The sequence below is a fragment of the Toxorhynchites rutilus genome, chromosome 2 (assembly GCF_029784135.1).
Source record: "Toxorhynchites rutilus septentrionalis strain SRP chromosome 2, ASM2978413v1, whole genome shotgun sequence".
NCBI classification, from domain to species: domain Eukaryota; kingdom Metazoa; phylum Arthropoda; class Insecta; order Diptera; family Culicidae; genus Toxorhynchites; species Toxorhynchites rutilus.
Genome location: NC_073745.1, coordinates 150,166,143 through 150,193,362, shown reverse-complemented (window position 1 = coordinate 150,193,362; position 27,220 = coordinate 150,166,143). Strand labels below are relative to the sequence as shown.

Here is a 27,220-nt window from a genome sequence, read left to right as displayed (position 1 = left end):
TGTATCATCTGATTTTTATTTAAATTATCGAAATGTTGGCGCCGGTTCATCTTACCAACCCTGTTCATTTTACAGTTTTTTCACAGTTTTTTACAGTTCAATATACTGGTTTTCGAAATAATTGGCAAAATGTTTTATAAAAATGTGTTTTTTCATGTTTTTTACTGAAATTCAGTAGAAAAGTAGAACATTTTTATCGATACGGGTGTAATGGACATGTAGTAATCCCCCCCACTACATGGACAGGTCAATAATATACGAAGCGTAGAAGTTTATCGCTCGCGAGAGGAATAATTTCGCTCTTCCTCAGTGTTTGTGCGTCCAGTAACTGAAATAGAACAAAGAGAAAGCAATATAAAAAGATAAATATCAATATTCTTTCCTTTACTTTCCATCATGCATTGGATGTGATTATGGATGTCACTGTCCATTTCAATTATTTCAATAATTTAAATTTGCCACTTACGAATGAATTTACTTTTCCGTACATATCTAATATCGCCTCTCTGTCAACTCACAAACCGAAATATAACTATCAGCGAATTCAATTTAGCAATTAAACCAATGAAAATGCTTAATACCGAAGCCGCAAAAATTACATCCACAGAAATTTGAAATTCATAATGCAACTATACAAATCAACCACCTGTCCATCACACCCCCACTGTTCGTTTTACCCGCGGTTCCCCTACACACAAAGGGGGAAAGAGTTTGAGAGTTAGTGACAAGCAATGTATCATGTACAGGGCAAACATCAGGAAGCGGAGAATAAATGTTGCACCAGTTTGCGTGATTGCTTCTCCTGTTGAATATTTTGCTTTTGCTATCTTCGTTGATCATAGACGTTGTGCACAAAGCGAACGATAATCTTGCTTTGCCAGCCGTGCCTTGCATCATCCGTATATTAATCATGACTGAGATGAAGTTTCAAATAGGTACCCATATTTATAGATTTTTGTGATTTCAATAATTTGTTGTTGTCTTGAATTATAGAGACTTAAAACTTCTTCAGTTTTTTCGACTCTACCAATGGTTTGATTTCAAGGCATTTATATGCATTTATATGCTCGTAGACATTTTATCTTTCGAATGAAGTGATAATCATGTCAGAACTTTGTGCCTTCAACGTAACGCTTTCGTTTACGAAGTCCCCCCTAAATATTCATTCATTCATTCATTGAGAATAGATTCGGATGCAACTTAAAACAAATGATTACCTAACCATCCCTACGTCAACCTTGCGATTATACCATCGATATAACCCACTTCCTATATTTTAATGAATATTTTTGGCCGATTGTTTAGGTTTGCTTGGTTTCGAGAAGAGCCCCAGATTAGCATTCATGTTTCTAAGCATTGAACGAGAAATACGATTTTCCGTACCGAAGGCACCAATCATAACTTTGTGTACCGAACTTCTTATTCCTTCATCATGGTGATGCACTGTGCTTAGTGACGATCGTGTTGCAATAGTATTGGTATATTAAAAATGTGCATCGTTGCTACTTCAGGTGTGCGTCAAAACACAGAACAAATTTATGGACAAACGTGACTGATTTAAATCGTTAGTTCACACAACTTACGGATCCGAAAATCGTAGTAACTTATCAAACAAATCTTAGAGAAATTTTAGTTCGATTGGTATGCAAATAATCAAAATCCGTTCGCAGCAAAGAGTTATCAACGTGAAAATTACTTTAAAGAAATTAAGAGAAATTAAGGCATGGACGGGAACGTGACATAGGACTGAGATATTGGTTTTTTTATAACCGTAACAGTAGCTCTGAAAGAGCCGTTTGTTATATGAACTGAATATCCATCAAACGGGTGGTAAGAATTGAACTGATAGAAATAATTCGGAACCATAAATTATTCATGCTGTCACTGAAATATAGAATTATATCAAAAACAGCATTTTCTCCTTCATTGCCTCTTCAATATTATCACTGTCCGGCAAATTGACGGTGGTTGTAATCGGTTGTATTCGTCTTTCTTGACGGTGGTGGCTCTGACCATTGATGGGAAATTGATAGCTCGGAAATTTGCAATCAATTTAATTGTAGAATAAAAAGCACTATAATAATTTCAATTATTATAATCATCGGGATTTGTTCGGGATTTATGCTGTTTGTGTTGGTGTCATATATCACACATTGCGTTTCGTTGGGAAGGGAGTGGCTTGAATGGGGAAAAGGATTGGAAATTTGGAAATCAAACGTTGAATTGTGCACTTGTTTGACTATCTCCACTCTTTGTGTTTGAAGCGATAAAATGTGGATAAATTTGTCGTCTAGTGATCATAACTGATGCATAATGATCATAATGATCATAACGCATATCGCTAGAACGATTTTGCGTGACATGCGTTTGAGATCTCTTGAACTTTCCGTTACATGTCCAATTTCTATTTTTTAGGGTGTCCCCTCATATAGAAATGAAAAACGTAGTCCTACGTCAAACCGTGACATGTTTTCTGATTTGGCACCCTTAATGAAAGACGTAGTCCTACACTTTCATGTTGGCAAATGAGCCCTTTAAAGTACGCTATGTTTGAGGCAAAACTAATCATGTTATTTTTGATTTTTAGGTTATGTTTTGACAGTGAGACGCGCAAATGTTTGATATACACTCTGTCAAATATATACCGGGAATTTGGAATTTTAATCTCTTGCATCTTTGAATTATTTTTTTCACTGCCAGTGGTCCTCATGTCAATTTTGAGAGCGAGCTATCATCTAGTTTGTTTACAGTGTTATTAACCCTTTGCGGTCGGAATAAATTTCTCTTGAACGAGATCCTCTTATCTTTCCACGCTAATAATGTTTTGTTCACATCGAGTACCGTTATCTACTATCCATAGAAACTGTGTATTAAATCGTAAAGTTCACTAGACATATAAATTCGATTAAAAGAAGTGTAAACTATTGCATATGGTTGGATAAAGTATTTAGTATGGTTCCTTGCGGTGGTGGCTGAGAGCAGACATACGACCGCAAAGGGTTAACACTACAGCTTCCGACCGGTAAAAATGACCGGTTGTATCATTTGTTCACAAGATTTTGTCTTAAAATTTTATTTAATGTTTTCTAATAATGTTATGACCTTTTCTAAATATACTTTATTTCCTTTGATTTTTTTAACAACTAAATATCACACTGGTCAAAATGATCGATTTGGTAGAAATAGGTATATAAAAACTATCGGTAGTTCTAGTGTTAAGAATAAGTTAACTTTTTTGACGTAGAACTTTTTTCAGGAACGGTGCCAAACCAGAAAACAGGTCACGTTTTTATGAAATAAAGTTAACGTTAATAACTATTTTCACTGTCCACGATTGATCTTGGGAGACTTCAACTCTCATGGAACTGCCTGGGGGGAACAGTACGACGACAATCGTTCACTGTTGATATATGATCTTTGTAACAGCTTCAATATGACATTTTTGAACACTGGGGAAACAACACGTGTACCTAAACCTCCTGCTAACCCAAGTGCTCTTGACCTCTCGCTTTGCTCGAATTCACTATCGTTAGATTGCAAGTGGAATGTAATCCAGGACCCCAACGGTAGTGATCACTTGCCAATCAAAATTTCCATCACCATTGGGTCGAATTCTTCTGAATCTATAAACATGGCATATGACCTCACAAGACACATTGACTGGAAAAAATATGCGGACGTGATTGCTCTAGCCATCAATTCCAGAGATGGTTTACCTCCATTGGAGGAGTATAACTTCCTTTCTCGTTTGATCTATGACAGCGCGGTTCGCGCTCAAACAAAACCCATCCCAGGCTCCACTATTCGTCGAAGGCCTCCCAATCCATGGTGGGATAACCAATGTTCCAAGCTTTATCAGGATAAATCGAACGCATTCAGAGCTTTTCGGAAACGTGGAACCATTGAAAATTTTCAATCGTATTTGGACCTTGAAAATCAATTTAAAAACTTGATCAAAGGGGAAAAAACGTGCTTATTGGCGAAATTTCGTGGGAGGTTTGTCACGAGAAACGTCAACGAAAAAGTTATGGAAAGTGGCTCGAAACATGATAAATCGCTCTTCAACAAATGAAAGCGAAGAATATTCACATCGATGGATTTTTAATTTTGCATGGAAGGTTTGTCCTGATTCCGCTCCTGTGCAAAAAATTGTTCGATATATACCACAAGATAGGTGCGATCTTGATTCCGAGTTTTCGATGGTAGAATTCTCTCTTGCTCTCCTTTCATGTAACAATTCTGCTCCGGGATCGGATAGAATTAAGTTCAACTTGCTGAAAAACCTCCCTGATGTGGCGAAACATCGCTTGTTGAATTTATTCAATCGATTTCTGGAGTATAATATTGTTCCAGATGATTGGAGATAAGTACGAGTTATAGCTATTCAAAAACCCGGAAAACCCGCGTCCGACTTCAATTCGTACCGCCCAATAGCAATGCTGTCTTGTATACGGAAATTGTTGGAGAAAATGATCTTGTTTCGCCTTGATCGATGGGTTGAAACGAATGGCCTACTCTCAGATGGGTTCCGCAGGGGCAAGGGGACGAATGATTGTCTTGCGTTGCTTTCTTCAGAAATTCAAATAGTCTTACGCCGAAAAAAAACAAATGGCTTCAGTATTCTTGGACATAAAGGGGGCCTTCGATTCTGTTTCAATAAAGGTTTTGTCGGACAAATTACACTCTCGGGGTCTGCCGCCTCTATTGAATAATATGTTATATAACTTGCTTTGTGAGAAACATTTGAACTTTTCTCACGGAGATTCGGCAGTAAGTCGGGTCTCTTACATGGGCCTCCCCCAGGGCTCATGTTTAAGCCCCCTTTTGTACAACTTCTATGTAAGCGACATCGACAATTGCCTTACACAAAATTGCAGCCTAAGACAACTTGCAGATGATGGAGTGGTCTCTGTCGTAGGATCAACAGAATCCGACCTACAAGAACCCTTACAAGATACTTTGAACAATTTTTCAACCAGGGCCATTGGGCTAGGGATCGAATTCTCCACGGAGAAAACAGAGATGGTGGTTTTTTCTAGGAAGCATAGACCAGCAAAACCAAAGCTTCAACTTTTGGGTATACCGATCACTCATGCTATGTCATTCAAGTATCTTGGAGTTTGGTTCGACTCCAAATGTACTTGGGGGGCCCATATTAGGTATCTGAGTAAAAAATGTCAACAAAGAATAAACTTTCTTCGTACAATTACCGGCACCTGGTGGGGAGCCCATCTCGAAGATCTTATAATGTTGTATCGAACAACTATTCTCTCAGTGATGGAGTATGGCAGTTTCTGTTTTCAATCAGCTGCCAAAACACACTTAATTAAACTCGAGCGAATTCAGTATCTTTGTCTCCGTATTGCGTTGGGATGTATGCCCTCAACGCATACCATGAGCCTCGAGGTTTTGGCAGGCGTACTCCCACTAAAAGATCGCTTCAATTTATTATCTCTTCGGTTCCTCATCCGGTGTAAGGTTATGAACCCATTGGTGATCGGAAATTTTGAGCAGCTGATCGAGCTAAATTCTCACTCTGGATTCATGAGCCCATATCATGAATTCATCTCCATGCAGGTTGATCCTTCTTCGTATATTCCCAACCGTGTTTGTTTTCCTGACTACATCAATTCCTCTGTACATTTTGATCTGTCCATGAAGCAAGATATCCATGAATATTCAGATTATCAACGTTCGAGGATCGCTCCAACGATCGATGCAAAGTATGGGGGTATCAATTGTGATGATATGTACTTTACTGATGGGTCCACTATAAACGAGTTCACAGGATTTGGAGTGTTCAACAAAATTTTCAGCACCTCCCATAGTCTTCAGTTTCCTTGCTCAGTGTATATTGCTGAATTGGCAGCGATACACTGGGCGCTGGACAGCGTCGCCTCACGACCTGTTGAACACTATTACATTGTAACGGATAGTCTTAGCTCCGTCGAAGCTATCCGTTCAGTGAGGCCGGAAAACACTCGCCGTACTTCCTTGCGAGAATACGAGAAATTTTGAGTGCTTTATCCAGACGCTGTTATGTCATTACCTTTGTGTGGGTCCCTTCACATTGCTCAATTCCGGGTAATGAGAGGGCTGACTCATTAGCAAAGGTAGGTGCGATTGAAGGCGATATTTATCAGCGTCAAATCGCCTTCAATGAATTTTACTCTTTAGTCCGTAAAAATACCATCGCTAACTGGCAACGCAAATGGAACGAAGATGAATTGGGCCGGTGGCTTCACTCGATTATCTCTAAGGTTAGCCTCAAACCATGGTTCAAAAGTCTGGACTTGAGTCGGGACTTTATTCGCACCTTCTCCCGACTCATGTCCAATCACTGTTCGTTAGACGCGCTACTCTTTCGTTTCAATCTGGCCGGTAGCAATCTCTGCATTTGTGGCCGAGGTTACCACGACATCGAACACGTTGTTTGGCCGTGTGAGGTGTATCTTGTTGCCAGATCGAATTTAGAGAACTCTCTTCGGGCTAGAGGAAGGCAGCCCAATGTGCCGGTGAGAGATGTGTTGGCTCGGTTAGACCTTGATTACATGTCCCAAATATATGTTTTCCTTAAATCTATCGATGTTCGTGTGTGATTATCCTTATACCCTCCATTTCTTCCTTTGTGAGTAATTGGTCCGTTTGCTATAAACAGGAGAATGAAATGTAAATTCACAATAGATGTACGAATAGATTTAAGAATTGAGTGTGTGTGATTATCAACATTGTAATAATTTCCTTATACCCCATCCTTTTCCTGAGAAAAATATGTCACCCTTCTAATCTCGAGTCCACCGCGAGTAATCGGTTTCCCACATTACTAACCATAGATTTAAGAAAATTGCTCATATATATAGTTTTAAAAATATATTTAAGATTTCGGCTCCTTTAAACTGAGCCTGTAAAAATAAACGAATTTATAAAAAAAAACTATTTTCACTGTGAACGAATTCTCATGATTTGCCTACCAATCGATTCGGAAATTCTCTAAAATTTGTTAGATGTGCCATACATTACAATTCGCTAATCTCTAAATGGTTTAAATTCATGAAAACTGAAAGAACTTTTTCCCATACATTGGTTCTGCCGATTTGTGTGCTAACCTTACCCGTATTTCGAATGCTTATAATTCGAACATTTCTTAACAGATCGGAAAGATGTTTGCATCAATTGATAGGAAATATTGAATAACTGGATAATTGAATAATTTGTAAAATGTCAAGCGTTACCTAAACGCCCTAACTGCCAAGGGTTTATTGGGCCGATTTGCGGTTTCCCCAACACAGACCTCAAAATAGATGTACCTGTGGAAATCCGCTTTACAAATATACATGCAAGTCATAGGTATTTTCTTCCCACCGAGCTGTGTTTCCCTAACACGGACTTCAGAATCAATTTGCTTTGTCAAAACATGCAAGTTGGGGGTAATTTTTCCCTACTGAGCTGTGTCCTGGGGGAATCCGCTTTGCAAATACATATTTTTAGGTACTGAGTACTTTTGTACTGTATATGTTTCCCTAAAACGTACTTTTAAACTGAGAAGCCTGGGAAAATCGTCATTTCAGATACATGAGGTGAACTTTTGTGGTTCGAGAACTACGTAAACATGAGATGTGCAATAATTTCAAAAAGAAATGTAAAATACAATGATCGTTTGACAATTTTTCTGTTCACAGATTTTGGTAGTCCTAGGCATCATATCAAACGTAAAAGGACGTTCATCAAATTCATTTCTAACGAAGAACATAACCTATTACAAAAATTTCGATGCATTCTAAAATAATATTCGAAGTGGTAAACAAGTGGATTGCATAATATACCTGCGTAGTTCTACGCCGAAAATATTCGGTCGTGTTCTAGATACAACCCCTTACAATTTTTTTTGTTCGGCGATTTTTGATATGGATAATTTTATTGGTCAAAGATATTGAATGAATTTTTTTTGCAAACAAAATTTCTTTTGCCGAAACGTTGAAAATGTTGCAGAATACTTTTTGTGACTCAACTAAGTCGAAACCATGGGTGTATGAATGGTGGAAGTCATTCAAAGACGGCCGAGAAGAGATGAACGATTTGCCACATCGAAGACGACCACCACTTCTTCTACTGATTGAAAAACACGAAGTGGGTTATATCTGTGACATAATCGCAAGGTAGACGTAGGACTACCGTTGGCTCGGTAATCATTTATTTAAAATGGCATCTGAATCAATTCTAAATGAATGAATGAATGAATGAATATTTTGAAAGATTGCTGAAAGTTTTTCTTGTTAGTGTGTGGTTGGATGAGTATAAGTATGGAATTGTTATTAACATAAAATTCAACTCTTTCGAACTTGTTGGTGTTGGTTGATGGAATTTGAGTGGCCTTGTAAAAGCAACTGAAGATGTTTGATACATGATTTATTTTTGTTTTCGTGAGATTAACACGAGATTTTTCATGATCACTCCATGCGCAGAATAGAAACTGAGGGCGCCACTTCACGGTGAAAACGAAATAAAGTCTATACAACATTGCATAAAATGCATTTCTTCTTTTCATTTGTTTTATCGTGATGAGGCAATTTTTAATGATTGTTCCATGCAAAAGCAGAACAGAAACTGATGCTATTGACGAATTTACGTTAGATTTACACCCAGATGGCGCAGCGAGTAAAATGATCATGTTTTGTTTTTTTGATCATTAAAATTTTTAGAAAAATTAGAATTTACCTTCAAATTTCCCAGTTTCACGTATTTTTTCTACGCTAAAAAGGTTAGAAAATCGCCATTTTACAATGTGGTATGTATATTTTGAAGAATGGCTTGGTATAAGTGTTGTAACTTAATTTTTTTTTCAACTAGATAAACGATTAGTAGCATGTGTTGCGCTTAAAATACTGCAAATCCTTCTTGTATCGGCCCTTACATTATCAATGATATAATCCAACTTAATATGATATCGATTTCATCACCATTTTTTTCTCTATTATAGTGACATTCAACACATTTCGGCTGGTTCGTCACTTTTACTTCCATTTTTGGAAGAATGTCGGGAGTGAGAATTGAACTCGTGATCTCTGCGTGAGAGGTTTCATCACCATTATCCACAGTATTCATAACCTGTATGCATTATCAAACTCAAAATATTCGAAGATTATCAATGACTTTGGTCCAATCGCGTGTTGAAATCATCGTAAATATACAAAGCCCTAACTTTCTTACCATATACTGAAGACATTTAATGGTTGAAATAAATCTGAATAGAAATAAAATTAATAATCACGACCGGCTCTTGCTTTTCAGTGCGTAGAATAAACAAACATCACCACTTTTGTGGTTCTGAACTCTAATGTAGGTTTCGCATGAGCTGATTCAGCTTTGAGTAAATTCGTCAGTTGGATTGCATCACGGGAACACCAAGTCGAATACGTAAATGCGAATATTCCTTCGCTTGGACGCATCTACACGCAAACAACGACTCACTCGGCTCCTTCTCTCTTCCTCAGCGGCAATCGAAACTTCCAGTAGTTCTTTTTGCTCCTTCAAGAACTTCTTTTCCAGTCCAAACTCCGTTCGTTGTTTCTCCAACTCCTGGCGTTCCCGCAATCTGGCCATGCTATCCGTTAAGTGCGATGATGACCGACTAGCGACACTGGCTCTCGACGATGCACGGGAGTGAGGTTTACTTCGAATGTATATCCATGCACGATCGGCGATCGAATCGGCGACTCCAGCACAGCTGAAGTGCCACCAAGTATCGCATGTGTCACATTGGACCATATTTTCCGCATCTTCTGGTCTGGTGCATCCAGCACATCCAACCTTTGGTCCGGAATTTGATGGGTTGCTCATCTTGAAATTTTGAAGTTTGTTACGACAGCAAAGAAAGGCAACGCACTGATTCCTGTAGCGAGTTTTATTCAACTGCTTCAAACTGCAAATTAATTTGGCATTAATTTCAGATGGCATTATCATTTCATTTCCTTACATTTCAGTGGCCCGTTCAATAGGTTGGCCTTTCAATTCACCGTCGAATTTTAGGTTAAATCTAGATCCTAAGTAATTCGTAGGTTTAATAGTATAATTAGGCTCTAGCGTAATATATTAATATAAGTAATTTTACCTTATCTAGTTCGTAAGTAGGTTTAGAACTAGATTATAAGTTTTTATCAAATTTCACCTGAATGCTACTATACTTTATTTTTCTGACTATTTCACTACACGTTAGTTCTCCTGTTGTTTTGGTTTGTTATGTTCATTTTTCCTACAGCTTCTATACGTCACATCATCGCTGCTGACAGCTTATCATTGGAACGGTAGAACCGGTTGAGACAGGGTGGCCAGCTCGACGGTACCGTCAACAATGACTGTTCCATGCGAAAGCAGAACAGAAACTGATGCGAGTAAAAGTACTCACGCCTTGCATGTGTCCGCTATGGTTTCCCAAACACTAATGCAAGCGAGCAAAAGAAGTCGCAGCTTGCATGTATTCGCTATGACGGTTTCTCCAGGTGCCTAAATTTTGCGTCCGTGTTCGTGAACACATTGCGATCACCAATCATCATCAATGAACAATGATGATTTAAATAGCTTGCTTTCAAAGCAATTTTTAAGCTATTGAAACGATTTTTTGGACCAATAAGTGACAATTATACAACTCGTTGACATTTTATCTTTCGGATGAAGTGATTATTATACCGCTCTATTCAGCCGGTAAAGAGGTATTAACGTGCAAAACCTTGCACTCCAGCGTCACTCTCTTTTTCGAAACTTTGAACTTACACCCCGGTACAGAAATGAAAGACGTAGTTCTACGTCAATATCGACAAGACGGAAGGAATGGTGCTGGAAATCATCATTTAAGTTCGAGAGGGCTAGCCCGTGAATTCAATATTTCTCATGAGACCGTTCGTCATATTTTGGTTGATGTTATGGCAAGAGAAAAGTTGCAGCACGACTAGTGCCGAAACAGCTCAATTTTCTTCGAAAATTTAATCGTAATCAAGTGGTTAGAGACATGCTTGAACGATCAAATTCTGATCTCACGTTCATTCAACGCATAACTTCTGGTGACGAGACATGGGTGTGACTTTTTCTTGTTTCCGAAACTGAAATTACCGTTTCGTGGGAGCAGTTTTGACAGCATTGAAGACATAAAAACGAATTCGCTGCATGAACTGAAGACAATTCTGAACATAACTAATAAAGTATTTCGATTACTGGGTTGTTCGTTGGAGAAAGTTTATTGCTTCAGAAGGGATCTATTTTGAAGGCGATGATATAAGTTTAGATGATAAATGAAGCATTTTCTTTAGAAACACAAATTACCTGTTTATATTTGACAGAATGTACATGTCAATCTCAGAAAATCTTAATAACGACGAACTGAATAATTCGTACTGGCTTTTCGACCAACCCAATAAACTTTCGCTCAACACCCTTGTGTTCTAAACAGTTACACCCCAAAACACAAAATATGGGGAGAATGAACCCGCATCGGAAAAACTCACTCTCTGAGTTGCTTAGTGAGATTTTCGCTATTTTCATATGCGCATATACACAAACATTATAGACGGGGTGTGATCTTCTCTCTCGATATTAAACGACCAGTCTTTGACTCGATCTCGTGCGGTTTTGTTCTTCGATTTGTTTTGCGAGGCGAGAAAATCGGTTAATCGATCGCGCATTTGCAAGTTTTTCTTCTGGTGCCTTTTATCCGTGCTTTGAGGTTTACCTTTCCGCTTCTCGCACGTGCGGACGACTATGTGCTGTGTGCTGTATTTTATTGATTTGTTTTTCTTATTGTGTGATGTGACTTCGTTAATAATTGACTGATCAGCTTCGATTTGCTACATATTTGGGATATAACCCTGTCACGTATAGTATACGATCGTTTTGCATGTTTTGGGCGTTTGTCAAGCAGGGAGCCCTAGCTCGTGTGGTTTTAAAAATAACAGAATGTGACACAGACTGTGTGCCAGTCGGACGCCGTAATAATAGGCAATGAACTGTGATCTGTTGTTAGGAATTTTCGAAGTAAGAATTTACGTCGGCCGCAAAGCAAAAGTCGGATTGCCGCAGAAAAATAATTTTAATGTACAAGTGTAATTTAAATATAACTGCGCGTTGCGGCGGATTATTGAGTGCGAACAACTGATTTTAGCAGCTCGTGGTTTGTTTCTACAGTTGCCGAACAGCTTGGTTGCCACAGTGTTGGAGCATTATCGGCTTTTATGAGTTTCGGTCAAAATATTTAATCGTCCATTCGTCCATCTGGTTTTATCGATACGTAGGTACTGCAGCTTGGTGCAGCATTTTCATCTGTCTGGCAGTTGCCAGAGTCTAAAGAATTAAGTTATTTCCTCAAAATTGAACACTTTACTGGTCGCTTTCAAGTAAGTTGTCTGTGATTGTGATTTAAGCTTTTCATACATTAGTGTATATTACTTGAAAGTATGCTACACAACGGCCGAGACTAATAATAAGTAAAAATAAATAATGTAGACGATTGTCAATAGAAGACAAACCGAGGTTCGCGGAAGGGAGAAGTTCTTGAACGATCTTTTGATGATTTTGATTGATTTCTAGTAGCGATGAATTCGTCTTTCGAATTAATCTTGAACGGAATCAATGAGGCTCTATGCAGATGACATACTTCTGATCTTTTCAAGTCAAATAAGAGCGCCTTTTAGGAAAATATGGAAAAAGACAATCAAGAGTGTCTCGATGTAGGGAAATGAAGTAGGGCTTACGATCTCAAAAGAAAAATCACATTTTCTCTTGATTCGTTAGAGAACTGAGTTTTGTTGGAAAAACCTTTCTATCTTATATTATGGATGGGAAAGCTATCCCTGAACAGAAAAAGTCTAAACTACTAGTATTATAGATCGCCATCGGGCACAGATGAACGGAAAACTGGATTTGTCTGTTCATACGTTTGACATCGAGAGCCGTTCACGTTGGAGCCAGTGTTGCTACACGTACAGATTTATCTGGAATGGTACAGATTTTTTCGTTATTTTTGGTACAGAGTACAGATTTTTTTCAAAAGGTACAGATTTGGTACAGATTTTTTCCTCGTGTGAAATTTCTTACATTTGAACAAAGCAACATTAAGGTACATGACGACTTTAACACCGTAGTATCGCTTGGTGCAATGATTGATCAGTTTCATAAGGACGGAATTCCTTACAAAGATCGTCTGAAAGGATTTCCCCTCTGATTGGTTTTGCCCTAGATCAACAAATTGAATCGTTTGTTCAAGGCTCAAAAATCTGAATTCACGATGCTACATGAAGAGCTAACATTTTTTCAGATCATTTTCGCTAATATCTGCAAGGAATCTTCAATGTCGCTGATTTAGTGATCATTTGTTTTGAGTTGCATCTGAATCAATTCTGAATTAATGAATAAATGAATATTTGGGGGACTTCGAAAACGAGAGCGTTCCGTTGGGAGGCACAATATTCAGCAAAGGAAACAATCACACAAAAGTTGTATAATACATAATACATTGCGTTTTACGCTTACCTTACAATGCTAGGTTCAACTCGCGTGCGGCATTTTTATTACACAGTATGTACAAAAAAAATTGTCCTCCCTTGGTCAATTTTAATTTTTTTCTTTCAAATATTCCAACAAAATAATGCAACACACTTTATCAAAATGATGTTAATTTTTCTATTGGTAAAAACAAATTCAAATCATAGTCACGTTTTATGAAGGTAACCTGTTTTTTTTTCAATTGAAAAAAAAACAGTAAAAATTATAGCAAAAAAGTATTTCCATTCAATATTTTATGAGACTACACTTGATTTACAGCTTGCCATCGCTGTGGCATTGATTCAATAAGCTTAACAGTAGTTTCTGGTGCGATTTTGTTCCACTTTGTAGCAATTACGTGCAAAAAGCCTGCAACAAATGGCTTTTTGGATTATTTTCGTGAGCTGTCACCTTCAAAATAGGCTTCAAATGTTCTATTGACGAATTTCCGCAAAGCTGCTTCAGTTCAAGCGACACTTACATTTGAGCGTAGAACCACAAAAGTGATGATGTTTGTTTTTCAAGCGAGATTCGGTTGTAATATTTTTTTTATTTCTATTTAAATTTATTTAAAACTATTAAATGGTAAGGAAATTAGATGTTGGTATATTTACAATGGTTTCAACACGCGATTGGACCAAGGTCATAGACAAACTTCGAAATTTTTGAGCTTGATAATACTAGTTTATGAGTACTATTTTCTGGATATTTTCAGAAGTGAATAATGGCGATGAAATCGATATCACATTAAGTTGGTTGATATAATTGATTATGTAGGGGATTCCATTCGGTCGATACGAAGAGGATCGTAAATCGTAAAATGTAAATTCGTCAATTGGGTTAATGTCAGGAGATTGTGCTGGTCACTCCAATACTTTGATTTTTCGTTCCGTGAACCAATTTGATACCAGCTTCGAGGTATGCTTTGGATCACCATCTTCCTGGAATGGATCAAGCTGCAGTTTTCTAGCTTGTTCAGACAAATCTCTTTTTTCCATTATTTTGTCAATGAGTTCGAGTTACATGAAAGGAAAAGACACCCTATATTTGTTTTGAAATTTTAGAAACTGATAACCCTTGATTTTGATTAGCTTTTGATACGTTAGGTCTGTCAATTCCAGAAGTTGTCTTCGATGGACGTCGCATTGCTGTTATGATGGATCCACTTTTTTAAAGCTTTTGTACCCCGATTATCCGCGAGACAGGGTGGCTAGGTCACCGTGGATAACGAAATAAAATACTAAGTAAGGCGCAAATACGAAAGAAAAAAATTAGCATGAAAACAATGCATGGCCACTAGGGGTAGTGGGGGCAAATTGGTCATGGGGGGCAAAGTGGTCACCTGCTTGTTTGGTAGTATAACTATTTACTATAGATACCGTATTAATAGTCACCTTATGTTTGAAGAATTTAATGACTTTTGAGTCACTTTGTACTTCAGTAGAGCTGTCGCGTGTCAACATATAAATAAAAACAGAAATCAGCTCTTTTGATAGCCATTTAGCCGTAGTTCTGTGCGCATGGTATTTAAGGGATTTCTCGTGAAATTTAATTTATTCATTCTGATATATTGGACAAATCATCAGTTTGGACGACTGTTTACATATTCTAGGTGGGGTGAATAGATATTTTGTTTAATCTCAGCGATTAATTAGCTTAGAAATTGTTTTGATGTTTGGGGGCAAAGTGGTCATAGGTGAATAACAACTTACGATGTTCTGTTTACTAAAGCTGATATACCGCATCACACTCTGCTCTTGAAGAGGATCCTTTTGTGGTTTTGATCCTGGATAAACATGCAACTCCAACTAAACCAAGCCTCATGATGCGGAACGTCATGTGTTTCTTACTACGTTTTTGTTTGCATGAGAAAATTTAAATTGAGATTCTAAGTGAATAGGCCAAGATTATTTCATACATGTACCTACTATATCAAATATGATTTGAACAAATTTGGACGTTAAAAAACGCACAAATCTATCCCATTTAGCTTGATATGTGCGAGTGACCACTTTGCCCCCACTAGGTGACCACTTTACCTCCAAGCAAAAATAATGTTCGATTTTTCACTTTTTTTTTCTAATGATGAAAAATGTACTATTTTGAATTTTTATAATGAAAGCCGTTTGCTATCTTGAACAACAAATGAGTTGAACTATAATATTTTTCGAGAAACGCGAATTTAAGCGGTTTGTGGACGCCGGAAATGGGCATTCTTCTTAGGGTGACCACTATGTCCCACTTCCCCTATGTCGTAAACACCATCGATCAGATGATGCGAAAGCTTGCCGACAAATTTCGGATAGTGCCTATGAAATGATGATGGGCAACAAAACCGTCAGTAATTTTCAAAGTTCGCATTATAAGACCTGTTGCACTTTTCTTGTTTTTTTTCCAAAATATGTATTGACAACACGCACCAGCCGCAGGATAGGTGAAGAAGCCACATCGCTATCGACCGGGAACTTTGCGTGAAATTCATCGCTATCGGAAGTCGGCCGAATTGCTGATCCGCAAGCTACTTTTGCAGCTTTTGGATCGTGGAATTGCTCAGTACTTCAAAACCGACTTGCGCTTCCAAAGTTCCGCGGTTATGACGCTGCAGGAGGCTTATTCGAAGATACAAATTTGTGTGCTATCCACGTAAAACGCGTCACATCATGCCCAAGGACATTCAGCTGGCCCGTCGAATCCAAGGAGAGGGTGCTATATTAGCTTAGCATATAATCAACGGCCAAACTGAAATGAGAATTTTCGTTTGGATGCCATACAGCATCGAGAAAATTCCGGAAAGATCTAATCGTTGCTGAAAAATAATCTGCCAGTTCCCTGGGAATTGAAGAATACATCCATGCGAAAGAGTTTATTTTAATGTTTTCTAATTATATGGCGAACACAGCGACCAAATACATTTGATTTCGTAATTTTTCAATCAAGTGTAATTAGCTGGAAAGCTTCTGAAGATTATTCTTTCCCATCAGTAGGATATTTTCGTATCCAATAATGGATGCATAACATGAAAAACGGAAAATGTTTCGTATCGCCAAAATTATATAATTTTCAATCGATTATTGCTCAGTCGCCGAAATTTTCATACTCAGAGAGTTCATTCTCCTCTAGTTTGCCTTCCAAATTGCCATCGTAAACCACACCTTCTCTCGATTCAATCACGCACGAAAAGCATACTGAAATGATATTCTGGTGGTGAAACCCATTCATTTTTCGTGAGGCGTCGTGCACAAATTACGTAACGCGATAAGGGGGGAGGGGTTAGATGTTGCGTTACTTTCTGTTTATTAGAGATAGGAAATTGCGTTACGAAAGGGGGGGGGGGGAGGTTCAAAATCCGGATTTTTGCGTTACGTAATTTGTGCACGACGCCTGAGGACATCGACAAGACAACATCGTTACTGAACGAGCTGAACGGCGAGGGATCGAGGTATTCATTACCTGGCTTGACCTGACCTGAAATGCAATCAGTTTGTTTTAACTGTGAGGGAGCGCAGAAAAGCCGATCGATCAGAAGGAGAAGAGAAGGTGACCAAGAGAGTATCAGCATCGAAATACGGTTCCTCGGGAAGACATAGAAGCAGCCGCCACACAAACACACATACACGCGCGCAACTCTTTTCGTTTGCTGGTTATCGAGAGGAAACCTGGAAAGAAATGATCGTTGCTGAAAAATAATCTGCCAGTTCCCCTTGGAATTGAAAATTACATTCAAGCGAGTTTATTTTAATGTATATATAATACTGCGACCACATACATTTGGTTTTGGGATTTGTCAATCAAGTGTAGTTAACAGGAAAGCTTCTGAAGATTATTCTTCAGAACAAGGTTTTTTGTATCCAATATTGGATGCATAAAACCTTGAGTCTTCAAAGTAACACTCTCGTTTTTGAAGTCACCCAAATATTTATTTATTCATTCATTCAGGATGGATTTAGATTCAACTTCAAACAAATGATCTCTAAATCAACGATAGTCCTACGTCACCCTTGCGGTTATACCATAGATATAACCCACTTCCTGTTTTTTTATAAAGGCTCATATGGCGTTAGCCTCACGGGGCCGGGAGTTCAATACAATTTTTCTTATTATCTATGTTAGTAATATGTAACCGATTACTCGCGGTTGGCTCGAGGTTAGTATTACAAGTGTTTTCGTAATTGGGATGTTGCTGTCTCCAATGCTCTGTACGTTTGCCCGACACGGGATACTTCCTATTGGGATGCAGCTGACCATTCTGTACCTAGCTGACCTAGTCTGTGCCTCATATCTAGCGTGGTGCGTCTTTCTCGACTCGAGGAATCCAGGATAGAATGGTCACTAGCCGGCGCAATCATCAGTTCGTGTAGAGTTGTCATGAGCGGTACAACCTTTGGCTCTTGTTGAATGATCAGTGGACTGCACAACCTTTGGCCCGTGTATCTGTAAAGAGTGTGTGTATGTATTGCCGCGACTAAGTAAAAGTTTATCGATCGGATAGGAGGGATATGAAACGGGGACACAACAAAGGAAACATCATTAAACGTTGACATCGGCGTTTCTGAGGAACAGGTATAGATGAAGCAGAAGATCAGGAATACGGCTACCTAAGATATCCCGGACGGGGATATCCGATTGTCTGCCTTGTGCTCTTAGTGCTCTAGAGAGCTGAGAGCGAGCAGCATGGAACCGGATACACGACCAGACAACATGCTCGATGTCGTGGTAGCCATCGCCACAATCACAAAGATTGTTTGCTGCGAGCCCAATGCGATAGAGATGCGCGTTTAGGTTGTAGTGATTGGACATAAGCCGAGATATCACGCGAATGAAATCACGACCTACATTCAATCCCTTGAACCATGCCCTCGTCGAGACCTTAGGGATAATCGTGTGTAACCAACGACCGAACTCATCTCCACTCCACATGCGCTGCCAACTTACGAGCGTATACTGACGAGGAATGTGGAAAAATTCATTATAAGCAATTTGCCTTTCAAAAAGAGTGCCTTCTAAAGCGCCCACCTTAGCTAGCGAGTCCGCTTTCTCATTCCCCGGAATCGAGCAATGAGAGGGAACCCATGCTAAGGTAATCTTGAATAATTTTTCGACCAAAACACTCAATAGTTGTCTTATTCTTGTTAGGAAATAAGATGAGCGTTTATCAACCTTCATTGAGCGGATTGCCTCTAATGAGCTGAGACTGTCTGAAAAAATAAAATAGTGGTCAATGGGCAATGTTTCAATGATCCCCAGTGCGTAGTATATCGCACCCAGTTCAGCAACATACACGGAACAAGGATCTTTGAGTTTGAAAGAGGCACTGGAATTTTCATTGAAGATGCCAAAGCCAGTGGACCCGTTTATGAATGAACCGTCAGTATAGAACAGTTTATCAGATCTAACTATGCCCCCATATTCTGCCGAAAATATCGGCGGAATAGAATCTGAGCGTAGATGATCTGGGATTCCATGGATTTTTTGTCGCATGGACAGATAAAAAATGACAGAGGAATTGCAAAAGTATGGGAAGCAAACTTGGTTGGAGATGCCTGGTGAAGGGTGCACGTCGTGGGTAAGGTAAAGGGTGTGTCACATCAAATTGCATCACGGAAAAAACGCTGTAGAAATTCGCCCAGTAGACCGATCCTTTTGAAAATTTTAGACAGTAAAACAAAAACTATTAAACAACTTTTGGCATTTTCTTTTTATTCATACTTCGAGCCCAAGCACGTATGCTCGCACCTTCCTCTTTACCCCGTCCATAAGGTTCTGTCCATTCCCATCCATTTTCTCTTGAAGTCCGCCTCCGATTTGACAACTTTTGGGTTCTTCCGGAGGGCCTGCTTCATAATCGCCCAATATTTCTCTATTGGGCGAAGCTCCGGCGCGTTGGGCGGGTTCATTTCCTTTGGCACGAAGGTGACCCCGTTGGCTTCGTACCACTCCAACACGTCCTTTGAATAGTGGCACGAAGCGAGATGCGGCCAGAAGATGGACGGGCCCTCGTGCTGCTTCAATAGTGGTAGTAAGCGCTTCTGTAGGCACTCCTTAAGGTAAACCAGCCCGTTCACCGTGCCGGTCATCACGAAGGGGGCGCTCCGCTTTCCGCAAGAGCAGATCGCTTGCCACACCATGTACTTTTTGGCAAACTTGGATAGTTTCTGCTTGCGAATCTCCTCCGGAACGCTGAATTTGTCCTCTGCGGAGAAGAACAACAGGCCCGGCAGCTGACGAAAGTCCGCTTTGACGTAGGTTTCGTCGTCCATTACCAGGCAATGCGGCTTCGTCAGCATTTCGGTGTACAGCTTCCGGGCTCGCGTCTTCCCCACCATGTTTTGCCTTTCGTCGCGGTTAGGAGCCTTCTGAACCTTGTATGTACGCAGGCCCTCCCGCTGCTTGGTCCGCTGGACGAATGAACTTGACAAATTCAGCTTATTGGCGACATTCCGGACCGAACTTCTCGGATCACGTCTAAACTGCTTAACTACGCGCTTGTGATCTTTTTCACTGACGGAGCATCTATTTTTGCCGTTCTTCACCTTCTGGTCGATGGTTAGGTTCTCGAAGTATCGTTTTAGTACTCTGCTGACCGTGGATTGGACGATTCCCAGCATCTTACCGATGTCCCGATGTGACAACTCCGGATTCTCGAAATGAGTGCACAGAATTAATTCACGACGCTCTTTTTCATTCGACGACATTTTTCCAAATTTACGAAAAATTGGCAGTGAAGCATGGCCAACGTGATCTATACACTCTTATCTGATTATAAGCGAAAGCTGAAGATATAATTCCTAAAAATTAAATTTCTACAGCGTTTTTTCCGTGATGCAATTTGATGTGACACACCCTTTACTCATGGTATAAAGACATAAAACTTGACTGAGGAATCAGTTGGAGTAGATTTTCGAAGTTATCAATCACCAATGGATTCATGATCTTGCAACGGATGAGAAATCTGTAGGATAATTCTGTGAACCGAAGAGTAAGCGGGGGTACTCCTGCCAAAACTTCGAGACTCATCGTATGTGTCGAATGCAAACACCCCATTGCTATACGCAAGCAACGATATTGTATTCTCTCCAGCTTGAGAATATGAATCCTGGCAGCTGATCGGAAGCAAAAACTGCCATATTCTAACACTGATAATATCGTTGTTTTGTATAACTGAATGAGGTGTCCTGGATGGGCACCCCACCATGTTCCGGTTATTGTTTGGAGAAAATTGATTCTTTGCTGGCATTTCTGTTTCAAATACGCAATGTGTATTCCCCAGGTACATTTAGAGTCAAAATATACTCCAAGGTATTTGAAAAACATCGAGTGCTTGATCGTTTTTCCGGATAGGTGAAGCTGGAATTGGGCGGGTTCGTGCTTCCTAGAAAAAAACGACCATTTCGGTTTTCTCCGTAGAGAATTCGATACCCAGCTTGAGAGCCCACGTGAACAGATTGTTCAGGGTATCTTGCAAGGATTTTTTCAGAACTGCGGGATTAGTACCCGTGATGGAAATAACTCCATCGTCTGCAAGTTGTCTCAGCGTGCAGTCTCTAGTTAGACAATCATCCATATCATTGATGTAAAAACTGTACAAGAGGGGATTAGGCAGGAGCCTTGTGGTAGGCCCATAAAACTGTATCGAGAAGATTTCAAGCTGCCATGATTGAAAAACATGTGCTTTTCTGACAGTAAATTGTACAGGAAATTATTCAGAATTGGTGAAAGTCCACGATTATGAAGTTTCTCTGAGAGAATTTCCATGGAAACTGAATCAAATGCCCCTTTGATATCGAGAAAAACGGAAGCCATTTGTTCTTTGCGAGCAAATGCGATTTGGATTTCAGAAGATAGCAGCGCGAGACAATCATTTGTCCCTTTACCTCGGCGGAAGCCAAACTGCGTATTTGACAGATTGTTCGCTTCAACCCACTTGTCCAAACGAAGTAGAATCATTTTCTCTAACAATTTACGAATACAGGATAACATTGCAATCGGCCTATACGAGTTGTGATCGCAAGCCGGCTTGTTGGGTTTCCGTATGGCTATCACTCTCACTTGTCTCCAGTCATGCGGGACAATATTCAGCTCCAGAAACTTGTTGAACAAGTTCAGCAAACGCTGTTTTGCCAAGTCGGGAAGATTCTTCAACAAGTTGAATTTAATCTTGTCCGACCCCGGAGCTGAATTGTTACATGAGAGGAGGGCAATTGAGAATTCCACCATTAAACTTTTCTTGTTGTTGAAGCTTGCTGGATTGGTTTCTTTGATAATAGAAATTTTAATTTTATGTAGAACTAGTTGACCCGGCAAACTTCGTCTCGCCCAAAACTTATTTTTCGTTACCACATCCACGTTTTCTTATTAAGCCCACGTTTGTGGTTCCAATTGCAAAACTTTTCATTGATTGATCTTCCAATTTACCTTTTTAAATTACCTTTTACTGTAAAATTGCTAGTACTTCTAGCAAAACTCGTCATTATAAAATAAAATTATTTTCAGACACAATTCTCGTTCAAGATTTTTCAACCACTTGCAAATGTTCGATAAATAAAATATGAATAAAAAAGAGCTCTAAATCGGACAATTCCTTTCTCGAGTTTTGCTCTTATCAACTCTTTCGGCGATCCATATTTATTTATATAGATTGAAGATGATATAGGAATGCGTTTTATCACATTAAAATCCATTTCCACTTTCGAACGAAGATCAATTTCGTTAGCGCAAACATCAAATGGCATCAAATGGATTTTCGAAAATTTTCAATTGTCATGTTTGGTTGGAATATGTTTGGTTGAAATATGTGTGTTATTTTCATGAGACCCCTCTCCATTCCAGAGGAGGGAGGGGTGTCATACCATCATAGAAACACTTCTCTTACCCAAAAATCCTCACATCCCAAATTTGGCTCAATTTGCTTGATTATTTCTCGAGATATACAGAAGTTTGTGTTTCATTTGTACGGCAGCCCCCCTTAGAGAAGGGAGCGGAGTGTCTGACCACCATAGAACCATTTATTGCATTCTAAAACCTTTACATGCCAAATTTGGTTTCTTTGCTTGATTAATTCCCGAGTAATGCAGAAATTTGTGTTTCATTTGTATGGCAGTGCCAACCCCCCCCCCCCCTTAAAGAGGGGGAGGAGCGTCGAACCATCATAGAAACATTTATTGCGCCCTAAAACTTTCACAAGCCAACTTTGGTTTCGTTTTCTTAATTAATTCCCGAGTAATGCAGAAATTTGTGTTTCATTTGTATAGCAGCTCCTCCTTAGAGAAGCTAGAGGAGTGTCTGTCCACCATAGAACCATTTATTGCATTCTAAAACCTCCACATACCAAATTTGGTTTTGTTTGCGTGATTAATTCCCGAGTAATGCAGAAATTTGTGTTTCATTTGTATGGCATCCCCCCTTTGAGTGAGGTGAGGAGTGTCTAACTATAATAGAAACATTTATTACACCCTAAAACCTTCACATGCCAATTTTGGTTTCGTTAGATTGATAAATTTCCGAGTAATGCAAAAATTTGTGTTCCATTTATATGGCAGCTCGCCCTTTGAGTGGAGGGAGGAGTGTCTAACCATCGTAGAAACATTTATTGGACCCTAAAACCTTCAAATGCCAACTTTGGTTTCGTTTCATTTGTATGGCAGCCCCCCCCTTAGAAAGGGGGGAGGGGTCTCAAACTATTACGAAAACCTTCCCGCCCCCAAAAATCTCTACATACCAATTTCCATGTCGATCGGTTCAGTAGTTTCTGAGTCTATAAGAATCAGACAGACAGACATCACTCCATTTTTATATATATAGATTCGTGTTCGCGAATAATCGGTGCTCTACTGTATATAGGGATGAAAAATCATTTCGATATATCGTTCCACCAGGGCCTTCTGCCAAGTAAACCATATTTTTTGAAAACAAATTTTTTCGCGCTTTCCCACGCTGCGCTCTGATTGATTGGCGAAAAAAGAATCGTAATATATTAACAGGAAAAGCTTTCATTATGAACGATTGTTAATCTGGATGTACGTTGTATGTTTACTATGAGGGATATAACAATGATATACGATATTGTATAAGAATGCAGTGGTATTTTCGCTTTTTAAGTTGTGCTTCCAATAAATCATAAGTTCGCGATTGATGACTTTACATAAAAACATTGCAAATGAATGTTAAACTAAGTATGTTACATTACGCACGAATAGACATTTCCTTACTTTGTTGAACGCACTCAATTTGGCTCAATTTCCACGGGCGAATCGACGTGGCCTAAATATCTACACATTCCAAGTGCCATAAGCTCGCATTTGAAGCTGTGTTCATGTCCCAGTGAGGGCTCAACAAATGATGGGCGAGCTGTTTCGAACAGAAACGCAATGTACATGTTCCCTTGAAGAGCTGCAAGACCTTTTCTTCACAGGTCTGTTTTTATATTTAAACCACATCGAGCATAGCTCCACTTTCCCCCCCCCCAACATATTCCATGTTCTTCCCGCCGACAAATCACCAATCATCGACCGTAATATGAAATGATTGCTGAACACAGCGCAACATTCGAACAACGCTGAAATCGTTCAGCCTCTTTTGTTTGGTTGGCTAAAATTAGATTCAAATGGCTTCGTCCAAAGACGGCTTTCGCGCCGCACGTATCTTCTCGCGCGGATTCTGTACCAAAAACAGAACATAGAAGTGTTACAATTTCCCTTCTGAGCGTTCAACATGCGGTTGTTTCGCGTAGCAAGCGCATAAAGCGAAGAAGCGAGGGAATGAAATAAAATCCCAGATGATCGCATTTCGTGACTTGTTGCTTGCCGCTGGTCGCGGCGATGATCTGTATGGCTGTGCAGCTAGAAAAGAAAGATGAAAACCCGAAAGGAAAGATTCCTGAATCGGGTGTGTGTGTAACCACTATAGACAATAAATAAAAGAAAATGAGTACCGGCGGCGAACCTGCGCTGGGATCGAAGTGCAACATCGCTGCAGCTATTATTCACGAATTTCACTCTCGCTGCAGCGGTCCGTGAGTGCAAATCGTGAGTAACAAGTGCGGTTTATGGTCCTCGGTGTAATTTCCGGCCGATGTAGATATTCTTGCTTGTTTCTTTTGCGGTTGGTCCTTGTGAAATCGTCACGGAAGACGACGTTCTTTTGGCTATACGTGTGAATTATTTTGTTTTGAGGGCGAGTGTTTAATGTCATTCAATTTATCTCACGATGGACAGAAGACCACATTACGACAATAATGTCAGTCATCTTATAAGCAAGTTCGAAGTTCGAAAGTATTCTAAAAATAATAGCATGGCAGCGCCACAGTTGTACGGGGAAGAAGTGTACGTTAGAAGACGGGGGGAAGAATATCCGCCTGTATCGATGGTAAACGGTCGTCATGTTTACCTAAACGATTCAGCGATTTTCTACGATAGTGCTGAGAGTATACCGGCGAACGTAACATTTCGCAATCGCCGCCGATACAATGAATCGCTCTCGTCACTAAACGAGTCGGATTACGGTGTTCCGTACGATTCGACGGCCGACGAATATCAGGATGAGGAACCGATTACGATCAACAAGCAACATGTGGCCAGCTCGTTGTCCCGATTCGGTGCCATACTCCAAATGCTATCGAAAATTCCATTCCCGCGCATGTCGGTCACCGGAATGGGCCTCAGCTCTCTCGTCGCCATCTTCATCTGTCCGCGAACCCTCGGTGCCAACATTCTGTTTCCCGGTTTCAGATTATTGTTCGGAACGCTCTATCCCGCCTATGCATCATACAAAGCGGTCAGGACCAAAAATGTCAAGGAATATGTAAGTAGCCTAGATTTACCAAAATATATTATAGTGGCACGGATAGTAAGACAGTGTGTCGCTTCTTGGCTTGAGCTCAACTGTACCGGGTGAAAGTATTTGGATACGCGTATGTAATAAAAGTTAAAAAGTTTTGCTCTTTACATGCTGAATATCTGAAGTTTTTGCAGGATACCACGGTGAGCCAAAAAAAACAAGGCGTTCTTCCTGTGAAAATAGGTCTGCCTTCAACTCTCTTAACGTTTGCATTAAGAAGATGGACTTTTTTCGGATGGTGATGAAAAAAACTAAGACAGATAGTTGAGTTTGATAAATTTCCCATGGAAGGTATTTATATTAAAAAATTCTACGCCCTTGCGAGCGGCCTTTCGGCAGTTAACCGGAACATTCGCCATGGCGGACGGACACATGCGTGTAGGCATGTTTTTGAGTTCATTCTTCGTTTTATTCATCAATTCTTTCTCAGCTTTCGCGACAAAATTGTTGGAGTAGATCTTGCGATGTACGTCCATGTTTGCGAGGTACTTTTTCACTGTTTGGCCGGTTGCACGGATCTCCCGGCCAAGCGCACGCAGCGATGTAGCCACTTTTCCCTCGATCTTCCTCTTCAGCATCCTTTAAAGCTTCTTGTCGCTCAGGGTCGTCGGCCGTCCGGAACAGGGCATTTGTTCGATGCTCTGATTGTTGTCCAATAGTGCCAAGATATTCTAGATGCCGGAACGGGCATATCCGGCGTCCACAAAATGCCGCACGATGTCTGTTTTCGACGCGGCCGGGTACCGTTCTTTGAACGCGCACACTTCTGAACGGAGTAGCTTCACTGTTTTTGCCATCACGGTTAGAGTTCGACTGATAGAGCTGTCAAATTTTTTCTGCGGACTCATGGATTACTATGATTGATGCTAGTTTCGTCAGTGCGTATTAAGGTGAACCTATGAAAAATCGGCAATTGTTGTGCTTTTTTTAATTTAAACGTTATAATCTGCTCTGACACTCTGAAAATTCACCTCATTTTGAGGATATGGAAATGGCACAAATATCACTTTTATTTATCAGGTCCGACGTGGTTTCATAAATTTCCACTGGATATTGTAGTCCGATATGATAACTCTGTACTGTTTTGAGTTTGTTTCGAACGCGTTTTTCTTTTCATCGTTCAAAAAAACTGTTGTTAGAATGGATCAAAGTACGCGTCGTGGCCGGTGAATTTAAATTTATTTTCACCTTATTTCACCTTACGTGAAAAAGTTCATTCGACTCAAAAACTCGTCTCTCAGCTCCGTCTTAATGTCGGAGTGGTGAATCCCGGTGATCTGTCGAAATCCAAGGAATTTATTTGATTCGTCACGAACTATATCCCTCACCGTCGTAGACCTCGTAGTCTCCGGGTTCGGTGAGTTGTCCTTTTGTAGATGTCGAACTCCATGCCGATGTTTCAGCTCATTTCCCCGACAACCCGGATACCTTAATGCTGACGTAAATCGCCGTAGACCTTGAGATCATCCATGTAAAAGGTATGGGACACTTCTTCGTGAGCGCCGTTGACAAACCTTATTTCATAGGCATGATCGTTTCTCTTGAGCCTACTGATTTTTGAGCGTTTTGGCAGCCCCCCATTAGAGAGGGGGGTGGAGAGTCTAACCACCATAGAAACATTTATTGAACCCTAATACCTCAATATGCTCAACTTGGATTCATTTGCTTGATTAATTCTCGAGTAAAGCAGAAATTTGTGTTTCATTTGTATGGCAGCCCCCCTTAGAGAGGGGGGTGGAGAGTCTAACCATCATAGAAACATTTATTGCACCCTAATACCTCAATATGCCCAATTTGGTTTCATTTGCTTGAATAATTCTCGAGTAATGCAGAAATTTGTGTTTCATTTGTATGGCAGCCC

General features: G+C 39.9%; 1 protein-coding gene across 10 annotated transcripts in view; it reads left to right on the top strand.

Moving 5' to 3' along the window:
* LOC129770881 (receptor expression-enhancing protein 2-like) overlaps positions 1 to 27,220 on the top strand; it is a 77,164-nt gene that overhangs the window by 27,585 nt on the left and 22,359 nt on the right. For 4 of the 10 annotated variants that reach the window (XM_055774052.1, XM_055774051.1, XM_055774042.1 and 1 more), the window contains exon 1: positions 24,738 to 25,323. In XM_055774052.1, coding sequence (XP_055630027.1) covers positions 24,814 to 25,323 — 510 coding nt within the window. In that variant the 5' untranslated portion in view covers positions 24,738 to 24,813. Of the gene's footprint in view, positions 1 to 11,598; positions 11,763 to 24,737; positions 25,324 to 27,220 lie in introns of those variants that run through there. The other 6 variants (XM_055774046.1, XM_055774047.1, XM_055774048.1 and 3 more) reach the window with 6 other exon arrangements.